The sequence below is a fragment of the Ochotona curzoniae genome, unplaced genomic scaffold (genome assembly GCF_017591425.1).
Source record: "Ochotona curzoniae isolate NIBS_2020 unplaced genomic scaffold, NIBS_Ocur_1.0 scaffold_4701, whole genome shotgun sequence".
In the NCBI taxonomy this organism is placed as follows: Eukaryota; Metazoa; Chordata; class Mammalia; order Lagomorpha; family Ochotonidae; genus Ochotona; species Ochotona curzoniae.
In genome coordinates, this window is record NW_024467122.1 from 30,611,833 (window position 1) to 30,635,143 (window position 23,311).

Sequence of the window (23,311 nt, forward strand, 5' to 3'; positions counted from 1 at the left end):
GCTTAAAAGCTTAATACATGCTCATGTAAAAAGAAATTTCAAAAAGTCTTTCATTCTTTTACACTTTGGCCTCGCAAAGAAAACTGCTATGTGTGTGTATATGAAATTTTCTGGCAAATATTAACTTACCTAATATTTTTATATAAATGAGAAACCTTTCGTTTCTGAAACGAGTCATACCACAACCAAGTTGATCTTTAACGTGCTTCTTACAGTTTGGTTATTATCTCTTATCAGTCAGACTTACTTTACTCATTTCAACTGATGCCAGCATCCCATATGGGCATCAATGGGTATCCCAGACACTCCACTTCTAATTTAGCTCTCTTCTAATGGCCTGGGAAAGCAGTGGAAGACCACCCAAGTGTTTGGCCCCTTTGCACCCATGTGCGAGACCTGGAGGAGGCTCCTGGCTCCTGGCTCCTGGCTTTCTTTGGCTTGGCTCAGCCCTGGCCATTGCAGTCATCCAGAGAGTGAAACAACCAACGCATAGTAGAATCTCCCTGTCTCTCTCCTTCTTTCTATGTGATTATGACTATCAAATAAGTAAATAAATTTTTGTATCCCCCTGACAAGCACTCTTTTAGGGACACAAGGGCTCCCCCCTAAAGTGGGGTTTCTTTCTAGATTTGAAAGGCTCTTTGCCCAATGTTGTTAAATCAAGCCATGTTTCTGAATGACTGGAATCACTGTGATAATGTCACACCTGCTTCTCTCTTTATGAACTTCTGTGGGGTTAAGAGACAAGTTCCCAAGAAAAGGTATTGTAGGTGATTTCTGTTAAACATGCATAAATCTTTCTGTATAATCTATGAACTTTTCTCAGACATGGCAACCATCAATTTTTGCAAATGGGACTACAGGAAATTCAAGATGTGGATGGAAATAAAGAATATAATTCGACTAACATTTAAAAAGAAAAAAGGAATAAAAGGGACACACATTTTAGCCTAGCCATTAAATGTCCACGTCTCCCACTGGAGTCCTAGGTTCAAGTCCTAGCTCTGGTTTCTAACTCAAGCTTCCTGTTAATGCAGAACCAGAAGGCAGCACACATGATGGCTCAAGAAAAAGTTCCCAGCACCCCAGTGGCAGAGCTGGACAGCACTGCTGGCTGCGGGCTTGGGCCTACACCCTTAGTCACTAGGGGCATGGGAGGAATGATACAGAGGCCAAGATCTGTCCCTTAAATTAATAATAATAATAATAATAACAATAACAATAACAGTAGAAGTAGAAGTAGCAAATGTGTGATTTTACTGGTTGCTCTTTTTGTTCTTTTACTCCCCATTTAACACTGTGTGCTAGAATCTTCAGAACACAGAAATTTCTCTCCAGTAATATTTCAGGACGTGTTTGTTATGTCATCTTCAATTTCTTTCTTCCTTCCTCCCCTAAAACTTGTTGTACAACTTGGGCTATGTATCTCTGGCAGGATAATTTTAAGTGTTCTGTGTGAAACTGAAAGCCAAATCAAAGATAATCTTTTAATTTCTATTTCACAGACTAGATGGGCACTTCTCAAGTAAGCCCTTAGGATTCCGAGTCCATCTAGGTATAACTGATAAGATTTTATTTCTTGGGCCTGGCGTGGTAGCCTAGTGGCTAAAGTCCTTGCCTTGCATGCACCAGAATCACAAATGTGTGCTAGTTCATATTCCAGAGGCCACACTTCCCATCCAGCTCCCTGTCTGTGGCCTAGGAAAGTAGTCTTGCAGGCCCAAAGCCTTGGGACCCTGCCCCAGATGAGACACCCTAAAGAGGCTCCAAGAAAAAAAAGAATTAAAAAAAAAAAAGAATCTTAAAAAAAAAAAGAATTTCATTTCTCTTTTTCTGGTTTGCCTTTGTAAATATTGCAGAACCTGAAGGCAGTCTGATAGGTTCCTTCAGGTACACATGACATAAAAATATTATCAACTTGATCAACTTGATTTTGTGATCTTTTTTTAACATAAAAGACTAAAAAAGCATACTTGACAAAAACGTAGGCACAAGCAAGAATGAAAGTCACAACAGAAATTTCTATGAAACAACTTGTTCTTTGTCAGTTCTCATAAGCTTTTCTGAACACTTATGACCAGAAAAGACCAGCAGCATCTCTAAGGAAAAAAGCTTTTATGTTGGTGGCAATTTTTACGAAGTAACAGTTATTTAAATAAATCTTAAAAAACTAACAGCTACACAATTTTTAAGAAATAACACAGATGAACAGACATAGATTGCCAGTAATAAGAGACGCAAGCCTGAAACCAGGAACTCTCTACAACTTCATTTTGATGTTATGACTCCTTTCTAATGATTTATTCCACAAAATCAGCCTCAATTTTCTGATGTATTAAATAGGGATTAAAATAACTGCTCATTGCTGCTTTGATAAATCCTGATACTCTAATTAGAAAATGCTAGGACATATATAAATTCACCAATTGATAAAGCAAATGGTTGCCTGTAAGGAGAAGGAACTATCTAGCTTAAAGTTAGCTAAGGAATATACAAAGGAAGGAAGATGGGGGGCGGGGATTTCTTCCTTGGCCTGTCCTCTAACTGTTCATTCGTTTAACTTCTCACTATTCCTAGTGCATGGCAGACATTTAAATTTAGATAAAAAACAGCAAATACCTTAATGGGGCATTTGATCACTGCAGTAACTTCAGGAGCTGGTTTTACAAGAAGAAAAATGAGGAGCTAAGAGCCCCCAAGGAAGACTTCAAATGGGTACAGTAAACATTTCTTGAGATTTAGGGCAATAAAACAGAATGTGTACTTACGACTTGAGATTCTCGAGCTCTAGGGAACATCTTGGCAACATTGAGGCCATCAATAACAATATCAAAAGGAGGACAGGATTTTACAAAGCTCTGAAATCTCTTAAGTTCCTAAAAAACATAACAGAAAAGACATGAACAAAAATCCAGTAAGGATTTTATTATAAACACACTGTAATGGCTTTCGTTGTTTTGATAATTCAAAATATCCATCCTTCAAAAATACAATCATTCTCTCAAAATAAACCTGAAAAAAGCTGGTCAAATGATACAACTGTATTAACCCTCTAACAGACTATAATCTCACAGTGGCTTATGACTCACAAAGTACTTTAATATGCAATTTCACTTGACCTACACACAGCCCATCTGGACTGTTAAACTGATCCACATCATCATAACAATGACAGGCACAAGGCAAAAGCTCCGCTCTGTAAGCCAAGGAAACAGAACGCTAGCCTACCAGGAGGACTCTGCTGAAAGAACAAGGCCATAAAATTTGTAGCTTCTCTTGTTATCACTACGAAGCATTTGTTATATGGCTGTTTTGAAGAGCTAAAGGTCGACTAATCAGGCCCTTAACACATATTTGTTTTAGTACCTATTAAATGCCTAGCAACTTATCCAGAAATTAAAAAAAAAAAAAAAAAAAACTGACCTGATAAAGCTTAGTGAGAAGACATACAATATGAAACAAAAACAAATAAATTACAATAAACGTCAAATGCGATGGATGCTGTGGATGAAGAAAGGGACGAGAGCTCGCATTTCTGGAAATGTTGAAATGGTTGTATCAGATGACTAGATAACGATATAAATACTAGACAAAAACCCAACTATATGAAGGCACTAAAGAATGATCACAAGCAGAGAGAAACGGGAGGCCACGGGACATTTGGAAGCTTTGGTAGTTTTACAACAGGTATGAAAATTCTCTGAGGAGCCAGCATTGTGGCACAGCGAGTAGTGACACAGTAAAGCCTGCATCCCAAATGGCTACTGGTTAGTGCACTGGGCTGCTACACTTCCAGTCCAGCTTCCTGTGACGAGCCTGGATAAAAGCAGTGGAAGATGGCCTGAGTGCTAGGAACCCTGGCACCAATATGGAAGACTCGTAAAAGTCCCCGGCTCTTGGCTTTGGCCTGGCTGAGTGCAAGCTGATGAGACCATCTGCGGAGTGAACCAGCAGATGGAAGATCTGTCTCTGCTTCTTTCTCTGTAACTCCGACTTTCAAATGAATACACAAAATATTTAAACAAAACAAAAAACAAAAAACCCTCTGGCAGTCATCCTTCCTCAAAAGGTGGAGTTTAATTTCCCTGTACTTGAACACAGGGAAAGCACTGAGTCCCTCAGCTCCAAACAGCACAGCTTAGAGAAACACACTTCTTGCTTGGAAGAGAAAAAGTTAATAAAGTCCACACCTTAGACTTGCAATCCAGGATCAGGCCTGCTACCATAAACTTCAGTGGCTGGCTGACAGAGTCCCCTGGCCTCTACCCACAGGCTCGTTCCTGAAGATCACTAGGACCCTGCCTAGCCAGGCAGCTAAAGGACAACCCACCCGCCCTGGCCCAACAGTGGACATTTGGACTCTGGTGGGACAGACTGATTTCAGCAATGCGTCACTGCCATTTTCATGTGGGCCAGGTGTACATTCTGTGAGTGTACAGGGGATCTGGTGACTATGAGACCAAGCTGTATCCTGCTTTAGTTTAGTGCCAGCCCAGGCAGCCCAGGGACTGCCATTATTACTCTTTCCCCAACCTTGGGCAGAAACCTTCATACAAGGAAGATCCTTGTATCAAGTCAGCACCCATGGGTAGAACCTTGGATCTGCTCCATTGCCAAGTGCAAACCCATGGCTCCAGTGGCTTGGACTTACATCTTAGCCAGCAGGCCCACCACAGCAGGGCTGGCTTCATACCATCCCTGGGATGGATTGGTATGGGTCCAGCCTATGATCTAGTGTTGCAGTGCTAACGGTCACAGGATTGGGCATCTGAGCCCACTCTGGCCCCAGGCAAAGGTTTGTAACAATAGACGCCCATTCTGACCACTCCTCAGTTCATTCTGAGCTGCTCGTCAAATGTGGACTGGGGAGAGATCTGAGTTCAGGGAGTCAAACAGACACGCTAGCAGAGCCCACATGGCAAACCTCAGTATAGGGTGCCATCTAGTGCTGATGTGGTGGATATATCCACAGACTCAAAAAAAGCAGACTGCTCAGATTTTCTATCCAATTTTTTGTTCCTTAGCTAAGGTCATGGTTCCTGAGGTTTTTGATTTGTTTTATTTTTTAAGAGTTTTCTTTTTATCAGAAAGTCAGATGTACAGAGAGGAGAGACAGAGAGCAAGATCTTCCACCTGATGATTCACTCCCGTTCCAACAGCTGCAACTGAGCTGACCCGAAGCCAGGAGCCTCTTACGGGTCTCCCACGTGGGTGCAGGGTCCCAAGGCTTTGGGCTGTCCTCAACTGCTTTCCTGGACCACAGGCAGGGAGCTAGACGGGAAGTGGGGCCACTGGGATTAGAACCGGCATCCAAATAGTATCTCAGCACGTTCAAGGCAAGGAATTTAGCCTCTAGGGTCACCGCAACAGGCCCATGGTTACTGAGTTTGTGAGATTTGTTGACATATGATGTCATTGGAACACTAAAGGGAGTCAGAGTGTGAAGACTGGGAAAAAAATTTCTGAAATAGGGTGTGAGAAACCAGCCACCTAGGATACGACATTACCAAACATTTGGGTAAAGAATTTTACTTAGCTATATTAAAGAAATGAATACGCTTCAAGAGAACACAGGAAATGACTTAATATTTGGACAGAGAGACTTGATGGCCAAAATAACCAGAGCTGCACAAGTCCAAAGCCAGGATACTAGAGTTTCTTCCCAATCTCCCAAATAGGAGCAAGGGCCCAGGCACTGGACCTATCTCCCACTGCTTGCCAGGTACATCGCCAGAGCTAGAATGGAAGTGGGGCTGCCAGGATTGGAACCAGTACTCACATAGGATGACACAGGTGGCAAATTTACTAGGCATGCCACAGTGCCAGTCCCAGGATTAACTTTTAAAAAATCAAATAGAAATCCTTTAACTGAAAATCTCATTAAACAAACATCACAATATAGAAGTCATTTGGCAGAGCAGATGCAAAGAGCAAAGATGGACCTGGCGTGATAGCATAATGGTTAAAGTCCTCGCCTTGCACACACCAGGACCCCATATGGGCGCCAGTTCTAATCCCGGCAGCTCCACTTCCCATCCAGTTCCCTGCTTGTGGCCTAGGAAAGCAGTTGAGGACAGCCCAAAGCCTTGGGACCCTGCACTCACGTGGGAGACCTGGAGGAGCTCCTGGCTCCTGGCTTCGGATTGGCGCAGCACTGGCCATTGCGCTCACTTGGGGAGTGAATCAGAGGATGGAAGCTCTTCCTCTCTGTCTCTCCTCCTCTCTGTATCCACCTTTCAAATATTCAAATAGAAATAAATAAATCTTAAAAAAAAAAAAGAGTAAAGATTCAGGGCCTAGTGTAGTGGCTCAATCAGCTAATCATCTACCTGCAAGCTCTAGCATTCCCTATGGAAACCAGTTCGTATCCCAGCTGCTCTACTTCCCAGTCAGCTCTCTGCTTGCAGCCTGGAAAGCAGTAGAGGATAGCCTAAGTCCTTGGTACCCTGCACTCACGTGGGACACCCAGAAGAAGATTTTGGCTGCTGGCTTCAGACTGCTTCAGCATTGGCCATTGAGGTGACCTGGGGAGTGAAGCAGCAAATGGAAAATCTTTCTCTCTGTCTCTCCTTCTCTCTGAAGATTTATATATTTTTATTGGAAAGTCAGATATACAGAGAGAAGGAGACAGAGAGGAAGATCTTCCATCTGTTCGTTCATTCCCAAATGATTGCAACAGCCGAAGCTGAGCACAGCTGAAGCAGGAGTCAGGAACCCCCTCCAGGTCTCCCACGCGGGTGCAGGGTCCCAAGGCTCTGGGCTATGCTCGACCGCTTTTCCCAGGCCACAAGCAGGAGCTGAACAGGAAGTAGGGCTGTTGGGATTAGAACCAGCGCCCATATGGGATCTTGGTGGAGGATCTCAGCTGATAGGCCACCGCACCGGGCCCAAAATCTGGCTTTTTATAAAAATAAATACATGTCTAAAAAAAAGAGCAAAGATTCAGTGGTCTCAAAGGCAGGATATTTGAAAATATATAATCAAAGAAGATAAAAGACTAAAGAATGAATAATATTTATAAAGAAACTGTGGAATGGTTTGGGATGGCATGAAAAAGAAAATGACCAAGTACTCTGGATTCAAGAGGGACTTACGAATGTCAAAGAGGAAGAAGGCATGTTCAGAGAAAAACAGAAAACTTATCACATCTACAGAAAGATACAGCTATATAAAGACTCAAAGGTCAGAGGTCAATGGTCAAAATTCAATTCTACCACGTCTACCACAGGACATACTATAATCAAGTTAATGAAATTCAAAGCAAAGATTCTTCATTCTTTTTTTTACTTTATTTTTTCTTCTTATTTATTTGTTTATTTTTATTTTGTAGAGAAGATTTTTTTCAACTATTTATTTTATTTTTATTGGAAAGTCAGAAATACAGAGAGGAGAACTGACAGAGAGGAAGATCTTTGTCCGTTGATTCACTCTCCAAGTGACTGCAATAGCCAGAGCTGAGCAGATCCAAAGCCAGGAGTCAGGAACTTCTTGCAGGTCTCCCACTTGGGTGCAAAATCCCAAGGCCTTGGGCCATACTTGACTGCTTTTCCAGGCCAGAAGCAGATTACTAGATGGGAAGTAGAGCAGCCAGGATTAGAACTGGCACCCATATGGGATCCTGGTGTGTGGGAGGTGAGGACATTAGCTGCTAAGCTACCACACCAGGCCCAAGAAGATTCTTAAGTTATAAGAAAAAAGAAATAAATAACATTAAAGGGCGTCAATCCTTAGAAAGCTTTCCTGCTGAGGCGGGTTAAGATATTGTTTGGGATGCTCACACATCACACTGGAGTATCTGGGCTTAATTCTGATTCCAGCATCCTACCAACGCACACCCTGGCAGGCAGCAGCTGATGGCTCAAGTAACTGGGTTCTTGCCACCTCACACGGAAAGCCTAGATTACATCCCAGTCCCTGCCTCCAGTCCAGCCCAATGGTATTTTTCACAGAATATTCTCACAGTGGGTTCTGTGGTATAATGCCCCTGAGATATCCTACTAAAATTGTATAACCTGAATTTCAGAAATAAAACAAGAACATTAAACATCTAACGTTAGGTTCCTACTAATAATCAACAGGGAAAGATTCCCACTGAACTTATAATTTATGATTCTGGTGCTGCTTTTAATAGTACAGTATATTTATACCAGGAATAATGACAAACTATGCAGTTTAATATGTTAAAAATGGATATGTGTGGGCTTAGCATGGTGGCCTCGCTGTTAAAGTCCTCGCCTTGAATGCACCAGGATCCCATATGGGCGCCGGTTCTAATCCCGGCAGCTCCACTTCCCATCCAGCTCCCTGCCTGTGGCCTGGGAAAGCAGATGAGGATGGCCCAAAGCCTTGGGACACTGTACCCACATGGGAGACCTGGAGAAATTCCTGGCTTCTGGCTTTGGATTGGTGCAGCATCGACTGTTGTGGTCACTTGGGGAGTGAATCATTGGACGGAAGATCTTCTCTGTCTCTCTTCCTCTCTGTATATCTGGCTTTTCGAAAAAAAAAAAAAAAAAAGAAAAAAGAAAAGAAATCTTTAAAAGAAAAAAATGGACATGTTTAACAATCCAAAGTTAGCAAGATAATTCATAAAATCCCTCCCGGTTCTGATAATTCTATGATGTTAACAACATTTGGAAATCCCTTAATATCACAGAATAGAAGAGTGTGTACTTGAGCTGGTTTATCTGAAAGGTGAGTCTCGGGAGCCTGCAGGCAATCAGCAGGATATGTGGCAAAAGCCCTGTCCAAAGGTCAGAGACAGAGATACCCAAGATGCCAAGGCAACGCCTCGCTCCAGCCCTGACTCCTAAAGCTTCCCTTTTTAAGCCTGCTCCTAGTCATGGATTCTTTGTAATACTATGGGTGGACCTCCATTGTGCTCACTTTTCAAGCTAAGCATATTTAATTCCATTCTACTCAAAAGTCACCAAATAGGGCATGTGGAAAAGGCATGGCAAAGAGCTGACTTACCGAGTTAGCACACTACATGGCACATAGCATTAAAAATGTCAGCACAGCTGTTTTAGTGAATAAGTTTAAACAAAGAATGATACTAAGGCTACTGCAGAGATTGTACTTTGCTGCATATCAATTTTTAATTGTTTCTTAGCTATCAATAAAATGTGTCATCTTATTACTTTACTGAGATATAATTCATGTACCACAAATTTATCCCACTTGAAGGTGTGATATCACAATAATATTTTTTCCCTTCTAGAAGAAACCCTGAATTTACTGGTGATCAATCCTCATTCTGCTACCCCACTACAAAGCAACTACTAATTTGCTTGCCATTTGCACAGATTTGCCTATTCTGGGCATTTCACATAACCTGAAACATGTACACGTGTGGCTTTTTTTACCCAGCTTCTTCCACTTCGCATGTTTTCCAGGTTCATCAATATAGTAACATACACCAGCACTCCAATCTTTCTATTATTGTCACTAAGTGTCCACCACACTGATATGCCATATCTCAATGATCTATTTGTAGATGCACAGTTGGATTGTTCCAACTGTTATAAATAATGCTATGAACATCTGTGTACACAAATTTTGCATGGATATGTTTTTATTTTTCTTGGAGTATATTATGAGTAGATCTGTTAGGTCAAACTTTTTGAGTAATGGTTGGAATGTTTTCCAAGTAGCTACATATTTTATATTTTCCCAACCGCAGTGTCTGAGTCCCAGCTGTTCCACATCCTCACCAACACGTTATTATTTATTTTTGTGATTACAGCCATGCTCACATCTATGAAGTGGCATCTTGTGTGGTGTGTGTGTCTATGTGAGTGAGAGATTTATTTACTTATCTGAAAAGTGTAGTTAAAAAGAGAGGGAGAGACTGAAAGGGGAAACTTCCATGTCCTGTTTCAGTCCACCAAATTAGCTGCAAGAGCTGCACAAGGCAGAAGTCAGGGACCCAGCACTCCATCCAGGTTTCCCATGTGAGTGGTGGTGCCTGCTCAGGTGCACTGGCAGGGAGCTGGGTCAGCAGACGAGCAGCCAGGCTCCTACAGGATGCCACTGCTGTAGGCAGCAGCCTAGATGTCACAGCCTAGATGTCACAACACGGCCCCTCATTGTAGCTTGAATGTGCATCTGGCCAACAGCTAATGAAGTGCAGCATTTCTGCATGTGTTCATTGGCTTAACGGGAGTTCTTTATGTTTAGATTTTACAAGTTTTCTAAATTCATGTATTTCTTTCAGTAATACACTTTGATCATCTTTATTCATGTTATACTTGTAATCAAATCTAAGAAGCATGATCTAAAAGAAATTGTAAAGACTATCATTTGCAAAAGAGGTTGCTAACCCAAATGCCTACATGTATTAGCCATGGAAAATAAATAACATATACCAATCTATGAAAACTCAACAAGTTTATGTAAATTTATACTTTATACAAGTATACCATTATTTATTTATTTTTAAAGATTATTTTAAAAGTCTTATTGGAAAGTCAAATATAGAGAGGAGAGACAGAGAGGAAGATCCTCCATCTATCTGTTGATTCATTCTCCAAGCAGCCGCTATGGACGGAGCTGAGCTGATCCAAAACCAGGAACCTGGAGTCTCTTCTGGGTCCCCCAAGTGGGTGCAGGATCTCAAGGCTTTGGACCATCCTCAACTGCTTTCCCAGGCCACAAGCAGTCAGTTGGATAGGAAATGGAGTTGCCAAGATTAGAACCAGCGCCCACATGGGTTCCCAGCACTCTCAAGGCAAGGACTTTAGCCACTAAGCTACTGCACCGGGCTACTCTTTATTTATTTATTTACTTATTTTAAAGATTTATTTATTTTTATTACAAAGTCAGATATACAGAGAGGAAGAGAGACAGAGAGGAAGATCTTCTGTCCGATGATTCATTCCCCAAGTGAGCACAACGGCCGGTGCTGCACCAATCCAAAGCCAGGAACCAGGAACCAGGAACCAGGAACCAGGAACCAGGAACCAGGAACCTCTTCCAGATCTCCACACGGGTGCAGGGTCCCAAAGCTTTGGCCTGTCCTCGACTGCTTTCCCAGGCCACAAGCAGGGAGCTGGATGGGAAGTGGAGCAGCCAGGACAAGAACCAGTGCCCATATGGGATCCAGGCGTGTTCAAGGTGAGGACTTTAGCTGCTAGGCCACCACGTCGGGCCCAATGTAGATTTATTTTTAAACATCAACTCATGGGGCTGGCATGATGGCTCAACTGGCTAATTCTCTACCTCCAAGCATCAGGATCCCATATGAATGCCAGCTCCACTTCCTATCTAGCCCCTGTCTGTAGCCTACGAAAGCAATGGAAGATGGTCCAAAGCTTCCAAATCCTGCATTCCAGGAGACCCCGAAGCAGCTCCTAACTCCAGGCTTTGGATCGGCTCAGCTCTGGCTGTTGCAGCTCTTTGGCGAGTGAATCAGTGGTTGGAAGACCCCTCTCTCTCCCTCTCTTCTGTACATCTGCCTTTTCAACGAAAATAAACAAAATTTTAGAACAAACAATAAAAAAGCCAATCAACTCTTGTTTTACGCTATGGAAAAGAGTAAAAAAATGTGAAAACATTTCCAGGACTGTCATCAAAAGTTTCAGCATTCCTCACCTTATCCATCCTTTTACTTAAAAAATAATGACACAGGCTGACACTTTACCGTTACGAATTTTTCATGAATGATCTAAAGATGAGCAGTGAGAAAGCACTCCACATGACACATAAACTTGAGAGCAGGGGTGACTCGCACTCCCCATCGAAGAGCTAACTTGCAAGAGTAATGATAAACGGTTCTCACACCCTGCTAGAAACTAACCTTCCAACACGCTGCTCTTCCTGCGTTACGGAAGGAAACAGGGTCAGTGTGTCTCAACACCACGCAGAGATGTCAAAGCAAGCTTTACTTTGCTATTCAGAGGAGTTTAAAATGAACACTCTAGGTTTTTCTTGGATCAACAGTCCGTGTTCGTGATGGTTTGCGTCTATTTTGAGACTCTGACAACATCACCAGATTCAAAGTATCCCTCTTATGAATTCCATACTGTAAATAGCAACTAAGGGAAAAGAAGAGCGCTATAACAAGGCGCGTTGAAAACATTACAACATAAAAGATTCAGTGATCTTAGCGTCTATCAAGTGAAGTACAGACACAGATAATATTTTCCACAGATTAGAAGAAAGGGAGGACTAAAGCTGCTTTGGTCACAAGGGATGTGGAAAACCAGGGGAATCCCAACTGTTTTGTTTGGAAACACTGCTCCTACACATGGGAAAAACAATAAAGAATGCATTTGTGCATAGAACAGCCAAACAACATCTGCCTTCTTTAAAGCACCACATCCAAAGTAAATGAACACAGCATGATCGTCTAAATGTAGCTAGGGCAAAATAAAGTCTAGCAAGTGCCACTGTGCCCTAACAACTAGTATGCAAACCAGAAAATGTTTAAATATTTTTGAAAATTTTTTTTAAAAAGGAAAGTTAAGCTCACTTAATAGCATGTTGCATTTTACAAGATGTTTTCCATTGACTATACAGTTATTTCATCAAGTATAATCATATTATTTTCAAATATACTTAACATCTTAATGATCATACTTTCTGGTTCCAAAAAAGTTGAAAAGCAAGCAAACCAAAAAATTACTTGCTTCAAAAATCTCAAAAGGCTACACAAAATATAAAAATACTTACTGCATGGTTGAAATTTAAAGAAAAAAAAAATCTCCAAGTGCCTGAAATGGAACCACCTGGACCTGATGACCAAAATGTTAAGGGTGGGGCCGGTGCATTAGCTCAATTGGCTACCCTTTTACCTCCAAGCACCAGGATCCCATACAGGTGCTGGTTGATGTTCCCACTTTACTTCCCATCCAGCTCCCTACCTGTGTCCAGGAAAGCAGTAAAGAATGGCCCAAAGCCTTGGGACCCAGAAACCACATCAGAAGCTCCTTGGCTCCAGTTGGCTGAGCTCTGGCCGTTGTGACCATTTGGGGAGCGAACCAGTGCATGAAAGTTCTTTCTCTCTCCTTCTCTCTGTAAGTATGCCTTTTCAATAAAATTAAATAAATCTCCAATTAAAAAAAATAATGGTAAGGGTAAGAGTTCATGCTGATGCTGTTTAGAAACAGTATAGAGGGAAAAGTGTAATAACACAGGCTTGACTTTTCACATTCCCACAGGAGTGACAGGCTTAACAAATCTTGAGTCTACATGAGGCAAGAAATTAGAAATCAGGCCCAGTGAGATAGCCTAGCCCTCACCTTACATGCACCCAGATCCCATACAGGTGCTGGCTGTAGTCCTGGCAGCTCTACTTCCCATCCAGCTCCCTGCTTGTGGCCTGGGAAAGCTGATGAGGATGGCCCAAAGCCTTGGGACCCTGAATCCACGTGGGAAGGCCGGGAGGCTCCAGTCTGCTGGCATTGGATCAGCTCAGCTCTGGCCGTTGAGGCTGCTTGGGGAGTGAATCATCACATGGAAAATCTTCCTCTCTGTCTCTCCTCCTCTCTGTATACCTGACTTTCTAATAAAAAATAAGATAAATCTTAAAAAAAAAGAAATTAGAAATCAACTCCCAAATAAAACAAATTATGTGTGTGATATAAAATTATCATTCTCCCAACTGAGAAATTAATATAAAATTTGTCCTGGCCCAGTAATATCACTTGGGTTACCTGGCAGAAGCAAACACAAAACCATGAGTTCAGCACTTCAGAATTACAAGAGGAAGCAATTTATCAGGTGAGAGTTTCCCAATACAACAGAAAGATGACACTGACTGAACTCAGAAAAAAGGGTAACAGAAACACCTAAGAAACTATAGAATGATTATGCCTAAAAGCTAAAATGCAAGAGAACCAAAACTATATATATATGATTTACAGAGAGAAGATTTCTAGATTTCCAGAGAGAAGAGAAGACAGAAAGATCTTCTATCCTCTGATTTACTCCCCAAGTGGCCATAATAGTTGAGCTGAGCCAATCCAAAGCCAGGAGCCGAAAGATTCTTCTAGGTCTCCCACATGGGTGCAGGGTCCCAAGGCTTTGGGCTGTCCTCAACTGCTTTTCCAGGCCACAGGCAGAGAAATGGATGGGAAGTAGAGCAGCCAGGATATGAACTGGCACCCATATGGGATCCCAGGACCTGCAAGGCAAGGACTTTAGCCGCTAGGCTGCTGTTATGAGCACAAACAATATAGTTTTAAATGAAAGAAAACAACCCAAAAAGGATTCCATGCCATATGATTCTGCAGCCTAACTTCAAAGACAGCGGTTGCCCAGGGCTGAGGCCAGGAGCAGAACTGATCTCAAAAGGTCATGATGGAGCCCAGCGCAATGATTTCAGCGGTTAAATCCTCACTTGCATGTGCCAGGATAACATCTGGGTACTGGTTACTATCCTGGTTCTGCTTCCCATCCAGCTCCTTGCTTGTAGCCTGGGAAAGCAGTAGAGGATAGCCCAATGCCTTGGGACCCTGCACTCACTCACATGGGAAACCCGGAAGAAGCTCCTGGCTCCTGGCTTCGGATCAGCTCAGCTCCAGCCATTTAGGCCATCTGGGGATGAACCAGTGGATGCAAGATCGTACTCTCTATATCTCCTCTTCTCTATGAATCTGTCTTTCCAATAAAAATAATAAATCTTCAAAAAGTCATGATGAAGCACTTTATAAGTGCGGAAAATATTCAAAGACAGCACTACCATAATGATCACACAAATGAATAAATTTACTCAAAATCATTCAACTTTACACTTCAATGGGTGAATTTTATGGCCTGAGCAATCAGCAGGAAACTGAAACAGCCAGACCTTAGCCAGGTACTCTGGTAGGAGATGCAGGCATCCCAAGTACTGGCTGAAGCACTGTGCCAGACACATTTCACGATTTACCACTCTTCACCTGCTACTCAAAAAAAAGTTTGAAGTCAGATGAGAATGTAAGGACTAGCGCTATGTAGATCTGTGAATCTCTGGTATATTTGGTGCAAGGAAATCAAAAGAGTGAATGGAAATGTACAATGAGAGTGGGTAGAATAGAGGGGGAGGGAAAAGAGGAGGGAAGCCCCAGGAAATCAGCCCTGGGAAGCACCAAAAACTTCAGGGATTGGCCCAAGAACACTTGGAAATCACTCCTGCACTGCCGTCTGGCACTTATTTTCTTTTATTCTAGGAAATTATGGTTTAACAAAAATAAAACACACAAACACAATTTAGGGTGAAGAGAGGCAGGCTTCTGGAATCAGACAGCTGCAGGACTGATAATGAACTTTGCTGTTAAACAGGAAAGTGGTAACTACCCTAAAAATATTAATAAAAACCAGGATAGCAACAGTTACCTTATAGGGTTGCTGTAAGGAATAAATCATATATATATATATATATATATATATATATATCTCACAGTATAAATGAACTCAACTCTTTTAGTAAGATATACTGGCAATTTGTATTAAAAGCCAAAAATATTACTATTCTATTTGACTCATTTCCACTTGGACTGCCAAAGAAGTACTTCTAAGCTACTCGATTCTTTAAAAAACTACAAGCATGGAGGCGGTGTTGTGGAGTAGCAGATAAAGTCACTGCCTGTGGCACTGGCATCCCAAATGGGTACTAGTTAAGAGTCCTGCTGCTCCCCTTCTGATCCAGCTCCATGCTAATATGCCTGGGAAAGCAGTGAAGGATGGCCCCAGTCCTTGGGGCTCTACATCCATGTGAAATAGCTGGCAGAAATTCCTGACTTCTGGCACCTGGCCCCAGACCGGCGCAGCTTCGGCCACTGTGACCATGTGAGGAATGAACCAGTGCAGGGAAGATCTCTATGTTGTTTACTCTTTAATTCTGTCCTTCAGACAAATCTTAAAACACACACACACACAAAAACATGTAATCAGTTCATAATATTTTTATCATAGTAAAAACCTGAATATCCAATGACAATGTTTAAGTACAGTAACACTGTTTATGCTTATAAAATATCCATTAAAATGATTATGAAGAAAATAAAGCAGAAAAACACATTTTCTTAGGAGAATTAAATCGGATACCATAAATATCCTAGTTAACAAGAGCAAAAATCCTCTCAACTTTCCATTAAAACTCCTAGATACATTAAAAGTACTAGAAGCGTAAGAAAAATGTGGGCGAGGTCTACCAACCAGACAACTGATGTTGGCTCCTTGGGACAACTCATCTCACCACATTGCTCTAGCTTTTTAGGCAAAGCCAGTAAAGATGATCCAAAGAAAACCAGGGGAAACTCTAACTCACTTTTAGGAATCAGGGCTGCAATGAACAGACAAAGCAGTGATGATCTCATCACATTCCGAGCAAGTGTCCCTCACTACTGGATCACATCTGCTCTCTTATCCTAATTAAATGATTAACCTTGGGCACCTAGTGAGGGCTTTTTCAGGGGTTGGTGCATTGGCTCAACTGGTTAATTTTCCACCTCCAAGCATTCCATATGGAATACCAGTGCTATTCCATACGGGTGTCAATTCATGTCTCGGCTGCTCTACTTGCTATACCTTTTCCTGCTTACGGCCTAGGAAAACAACAGAGGATGGCCCACAGTCTTGGGACCCTGGACCTGTATGGGAGATCTGGCACAAGCTCCTGGCTTTGGATCAGCTCTGCTCTAGCCATTGTAGCCATTTGAGGAGTGAACCAGCAGATGGAAGCTGTTTCTGTCTCTCCTTCTCTTTGTAAACTTGATCTTCCTTTCCAATAAAAATAAAAACACTTTTTTAAAAAAGGATTTACTTATTGGTTTGAAGGATAAAGTTACACACACACACACACACACACACACACACACACACACCATCTTTCACCTGCAAGAAGTGTCTTTATCTAAGCTATGCTATTTGGAGATGAGAGGCCCAGGCAATTCTTTCCTTTGAGGGAGTCAGAAAGAATTCATTCAACTGGAAGGAGTTAGACTCCACTGTTTCAGAAAGAATGAGTATCAGATAACTTTGTTTTCTCTTAAGGCCAGAGTTACATATGTAGAGAAAGAGAGAAAGATCTTCCATCTGCTGGCTTACTCCTCAAATGACCTCAACAGACAGTGCTGAGCTAGGGCAAAACCACAAGCCAGGAGCTTCATCTGGGTCTCCCACACGGGTAGCAGGGGCCCACAACTTTTCCCAGACCAATAGTAGGGAGCTGGATCAGAAATTGAGCAGCTGGGACATGAACTGGCGTATATATGGGATGCTGACGTTAAAGATGTCGGCTTTCAACTGTTAGCAGTGAAAAGCTGGGCAAGTGGAGATGCTATGGTGGAGTAAGCCTTGGATTCTAAAGAGATTTCATCATGCTTGGAATGGCGAGATCAACAGCAAATTAGAACAGTTGAACTATCGAAAACACTTGAGCAGTGCCCTTGGAGCATGCCCCACATCCAGGACCCTTGGGATGGTTGGGAGGCTGGGTGTGGCTTCTCCCTTTGTCTCTCCCCTTCCCCTAGGTACAGGAAGAAAAAAAAGAGAATGTGGAAACAATGATCTTACCCACTTTCCTGTAGCCCTTGACCCTTTGAGCCCTAATCAACTATGTAAACATAATCAAAAATTTATTTGATTAAAAAAAATGTCAGCTTTATCTGCCACTGCGCTGGCTCCAGTGAACAATTTTTTTAAGTTGATATCTAGGTAGAAAATATACTGTATGCCTTCTAACACACTTTCCTTCCTTTTTATATCATATCCTGACAGATGTATATAGAATAGCTAAAAGAAAAGCAGAAAGACAATATTTAAAGACTTTTAAAGATTTATTTATTTAACTTGAAAGAGTTACAGAGGGGGGGAGAGACAGAGAAAGTTTTACTTGAGAGGCAGAGTTGAGACAGACAAAGAGAAACAGAGATTGTCTACCTGCTGGTTTACTCTCCATATTCCAACAACAGGCAGGACTGGGTCAGGTGGAAACCAGGAGCTTGGAACTCAGTCCAGGTCTCCCACATGACTGGCAGGAAACCAAGCACTTGGGTTATTGTTTGCTGTCTCCCAGGCACTTCAGCAGGAAGCTGAAGAGGAAGCAGAGCAGCACTCCACTATATGTAGGCAGCCTAACCTGTGGTGCCACGACACTGACCCCAAAACAACATATTTTTAGTTGCAAAATCTTGTTCCTAAATTAGAAGGAAAAAAAAATGTTCAGGTCATTGAATATTGCCAACCACTTAAAAAATTAATAAATCTGCTTTCAGTTCAAGAAGTTCATCTATGCTTACAGACTCTGGAAATCCCCTCTGCTTCACAATCAACCAAAAACCTGCTCTGAAGTGCCAGCACAATGCCTCGCCTCCCTTCCTCCTTCAGGAAACGTGGAGAGTGTCTGAGTGCTCTCTCTGGGTGATCTTAAAACAAAGCCAACAAAAAACACTTAGCAAAATTAAGACTCAGTGAAAAACTCATCAGAAGGATGTCAGAAAGCAAGCTTCTTTTTGCACAATGGAGGAAACAGCTTGAAGATCAAACATCATACAAAGGCAGAAACGCAGCAATTTACAGGTGGTCCATAGAGGCGAATGGCATACATGAAACTACTCATAGCACAGCACACAGTAATGCATCAGATCCTACCCACAGACAGACCTAAGAGCGCTCATAAAGAATTCCAGGGGCCAGCACTGTGGCTTGGTGGGTTAAGCCATCGCTTGTGATGACCATACCACATACTGGAGCACTGATCTGAGTCCAGTCGCTCTGCTTCATATCCAGCTTCCTGCTAATGTGTTTGGGGAGCTGCAGAACAGCCCAAGTACCTGAGCCCCTGCCACCCACATGGAAAAGCAGGATAGAGTTCCTGGCTGAAACCTGACTGCTGGGGACATTTAGGGAGTGAGCCAGAAGATAAAAAAATCTCACTCTCTCTCCCTCTGTCACTTTGCCTTTCAAACAAATAATAAATGAATCTTTACAACAAGACAAATAAACAAAAAAGAAATTTTCAGAGAAAAGCAGATGCAGAGTTGCCTGGGGCCCTGTTAAAGGCTCTTTCTAGATTTTTCATTCTTTACTTTGACAAACTGACCAAATTCAAAATGCTTCTTATGACAATAGCTTTGGATGTCATATTATAATTTTTCTGCTGTGATAAATGTGTAAGTCCTCAGAAGAGCTCTGAGGATGCTAACAGAGCATGGAAGAGTGGGAAACCCCTTTGGGTATGCACAGCCTCTTCTGGGCTATCCATTAACTTATACAACCTTACCTATTAATATCTATCTTAATGAACAAGCATAAAGATTCAATAGCGTTACTACAATTTGAATATTGGAACTATCCTACAAGAGCCCACTCCATTCCTCACCATGTGTTTTAAGTTAGTAGCAGCAGAACAAGTTTTTCCCAGGGGTTTGCTAGCATTTATAACTCTTTGGCTAGCATTTATAACTCTTTGGCTTTAACACAGAGCATTATGAAGTTAACCTTCATTGCTTCTTGTTTTTAAAAATGGGCTCCCATCTCATAAGACATGGAGTAGATGGATCCCTGGAAGGACTGCTAACCTAACCATCTATAAAGCAGATGTTTTAAGTTTCTGAGTCAGGATCCAAGTAGATCATTCCACCTGTTCCCCTCAGGGGGATCTAGACTGAGATTAAATTCATTCCCCTGATAGCATACATGGTTTCTTTTTTTTTTTAAGCTTTATTTATTTTTTATTGAAAAGTCAGATATACAGAGAAAAGGAGAGACAGAGAGGAAGATCTTTCATTCGTTGATTTACTCCCCAAGTGACCACAATGGCCAGAGCCGAGCCAACCTAAAATCAGGAACCTGGATCCTCTTATGGGTCTCCCACATGCGTGCAGGGTCCCAAGGCTTTGGGCCGTCCTAGTCTGCTCTCCCAGGCCACAAGCAGGAGCTGGATGGGAAGCTGGGTCGCCAGGATTAGAGCCAGCGCCCATATGGGATCCCGGCATGTTCAAGGCTAGGACTTTAGCCGCAAAGCTACTGTACCAAGCCTGCATATATAGTTTCTAAATCAAGGGATTGCATTCTTAAAGGTCACCCGTGCTTCACAATGCACACAGGCCTTCTGATCTATCCCCACAACAATCCCACAGGAAAACTGAGACGCCCAAAGAAAGCCTTAGTGCAAAATGCAGACTCTCCACTCCGATTCCGACTTTACCCACTACCTTACTTGAATTGAATTTTGTTTATAAAGCAGAAATAAATTATTACTCATATCTCAAAAGCCAATAGTTCTAAATGTTCTTGTAGAAGTGAAACAATTGAAATGAAACAGAATTTACCATTATCTGAACTCAAGTTTATTGCTAACTTAATAAGAAAATAAAATTCTGGGGGTCCTTCCTAATGAAAAATAGCTATGTAGGAACAAAGATGGGCGAATGAAGAGGTGACATTTTTAAATGCCTGATATCTGTGGCCCCCTACATTCAACAATACTACATCTGACTAATGTTAAGTAATTATACAGAAAATCTCTGTGCCACGCAAGAAAGAAAGTAGCCTGGAAAGGTTGTCCACGTGGAGGGAAAAAAGAAAATGGGAACTGATTTTACTGTTAGAGAAAACCAAAAGGTGAAAGATTCCAACCGTAAATGGAAGAGACCAGAACACCCACATAAAAACCTTGGGGATATCCCGGGAACACTCATTAGCCCAAATGACGTGTCCTGTGTAGCTCATCAGTGGTTTTCCCTCCCATGTCTTTTACAAATATCTGAATAATTCAAAGAGCAACGCACAACTGGAAGATGAGTCAGTCCACCAGTAATCAACGAGATTAAGGGAAATTCTGTTTTCCTGTGAACTTTGACACAGTTTAAATCAATTTCATTATTCCTGTGGCCAATTCCTGATGCATGTTGGCATACCTTTTCTTCTGCTAGCACATTTAAGCAAGCAATGTTAAGCACTTAGTATTTTCAAAAACCACACATCATTCTTACAAGTTAAAATAACTGGTATAGTCTAAACAGCCTGTTTTTGAATAACTGTTTTGAATAATTGTTTTTGAATAACTGGTATAGGATACACAGTCTGGGCATGAATCCTAGCTTCAACAATGTGTGATGGGCAAGTAACAGACGCCGTGTCCTTATTTATAAATAGAGAATATACTCCTTTGCTTACACAGTTATCTTAAGTACTAAGTGATGTAACTCGATAATAATGACACATAAATGTAGACAATAGGGCTACATCAAATATAAATAAAAATGCTACACAATGCCAAGTATTGTGGCAAACTGCTGCATCCAATCCAAGCCTCTCCCCAAGAAGTGTAGCTCAGACAACTAGGCAAAACAGCAAGGTTTATTGAGGAGACAGGCAAACAGACCAACCTGCTGGGGTCAGCTCTCCTTTCCATCAGAGAGTGGCCCGGAGGTTAGAGTTAGATGGGTTTTAATGGAATGAGTATACATTGAGTTATGCAGCCATGGGAACCAGGTGAGTTGGGCAGCCACAGGAGGCTGCCATGGGGACAATGGGTGGGCTATAGCAACCGCAGGAGGCAGTCATAGAGACAATGAGTGCATGCATCATACAATGTTGATTTCTGGAGCCCACGGTTGCTAGCAGGGCATGTTAGCCTAGTAATCAGGCCCCAAGAGCAGAAAACTGGTGAAGCATTTTTTTTTTTTTTTACATAAGCATAAAGAACAGGTTAGCAAACTTATGCAGGGCTGACTCCATTTTTGTGACCAGGTTTCACAAAATTAAAACAAAAGGGGGTGGTGGTGTCCAGTCCTTCAGAGAGTTCTCAATGTGCTTGAAGTAACAATAGATACTGATGTTAAAAAGCTAAATACTAACACCAGAACATACAATGTAAGACGAATAGTCACACCATGCCAGGTAAGTCAACACTGTAAGCTCAAAGGAGGAAAGATATATACCCACAATAATGGCCAAGAAAGAACTCATGGCAGAAAAGGGAGTTCAGACAGCCTTGAAAAAAAAATATGGAGATGAAAGTACATTTTAGATGAAGGGAGAAAGTGAGGAAGACAAGAGCATAGCTTTTCAAGAGCCAGTTAAGCAGCTGCCTCCAGCTGAACTCAAGTAGGTGTTTGTAGAAGAGACCAAATTGGGAGAACCTCTTTCAGGGCAGCAATGGAAACCTGTGAAGCGTTTTGAGGCAGGGGAATACTATGAATAAATTAGTGTTTTCAAAGAATCATCTGGCAAAGTTGGGCTGAGAAAAGGGAAGAGTATGGATGTAAGAGGTCATCCACCAGGTGAGGCCGAGATGTTAAGAACCTAGACAAGATGGAATTGTGGGAATGGACCAAGGCAGATGCGACCAACACGGCACAGCAGTGACTGATGAGACCCCACGGAGAGCGCTGCGAGGACTCCAGGAGCAGCTGGCCTTGTGGTATGGCACGTAAAGCAGCCACCTACAGCGCCAGTATCTCATATGGGCACCAGAGTCCCGGCTGCTCCGGAGCCAATTCTTGCCTTGCAAGGTCTGGGATCCCAGATGGGTACTGTTTCATGTCTGGCTGCTCTACTTCCCTTCCAGTTCCCTGCTTGTGGCCTGGGAAAGCAGTGGGGATGGCTCAAAGTCTTGGGAACCTGTCACCTGGAAGAAGCTCCTGGTTCCTGGCTTTGGATCAGCTCAGCTCCGGCCCACTTGGAAGAATGAACCAGTGGACGGAAGATCTTTCTCCCTCCCCTTCTTTCTGTAAATCTGCCTCTCCAATTAAAATTTAAAAAAATAAATAAATAAACCTAAAAACAAAACAAAAAACCCTGTTGAGCTGAAGAATTACACTCAAAAAAAGATGAGGGGAAATCAAATCACTTTAATCCTGTCAGTCTGGATGACAGAAGTTACAAAGGAAACTTGAAGGCAGGTTCAGGAGCTAGAAACAGTAAAAAAGTATTTATGAAGTATGTGACTTCTGACATACTGAATTTGAGTTCAGAATGGCATTTCAACAGAAATGCTTCATAAGCAGCCAGCTCCATTGATCTGGCATTTAAAATAGGACAAGGGCTGGCGTATTGTCTAGCAGCTAAGGGACAGCCGTATCATTTACCAAAGGGCATCTGCTCAGGTCCCAGCTGATGGTCCAAGGACCTGGATCCCTGCCCAGGTGAGACCTGCGTAGCGTTCCTGAATCTGGGCTCTAGGTGTTGGCCTTTATGGGCATTTGGGACTTAAACCAGCAAGTGGTTCTGTCATCTGTCTTTAAAAATAGAAAAATGAACAAAATTTTAAAAAGTAGTCATGATTAAAGAAAAGAATGTGAGAGTTACCTGGACAAGAGAAAAAGGCTAATTTTAAGGAAGAAATCCCATTAGGGAGAATAATAAAGGGTGAGTCCAG

General features: G+C 42.1%; 1 protein-coding gene across 2 annotated transcripts in view; it reads right to left on the reverse strand.

Moving 5' to 3' along the window:
• The window catches only part of LOC121148873 (protein only RNase P catalytic subunit), a 137,496-nt gene that overhangs the window by 93,603 nt on the left and 20,582 nt on the right, over positions 1–23,311 (reverse strand). For both annotated transcript variants that reach the window (XM_040969219.1, XM_040969220.1), the window contains exon 5: positions 2,769–2,876. In XM_040969219.1, the coding sequence (XP_040825153.1) occupies positions 2,769–2,876 (108 nt within the window). The remainder of the gene's footprint in view (positions 1–2,768; positions 2,877–23,311) is intronic.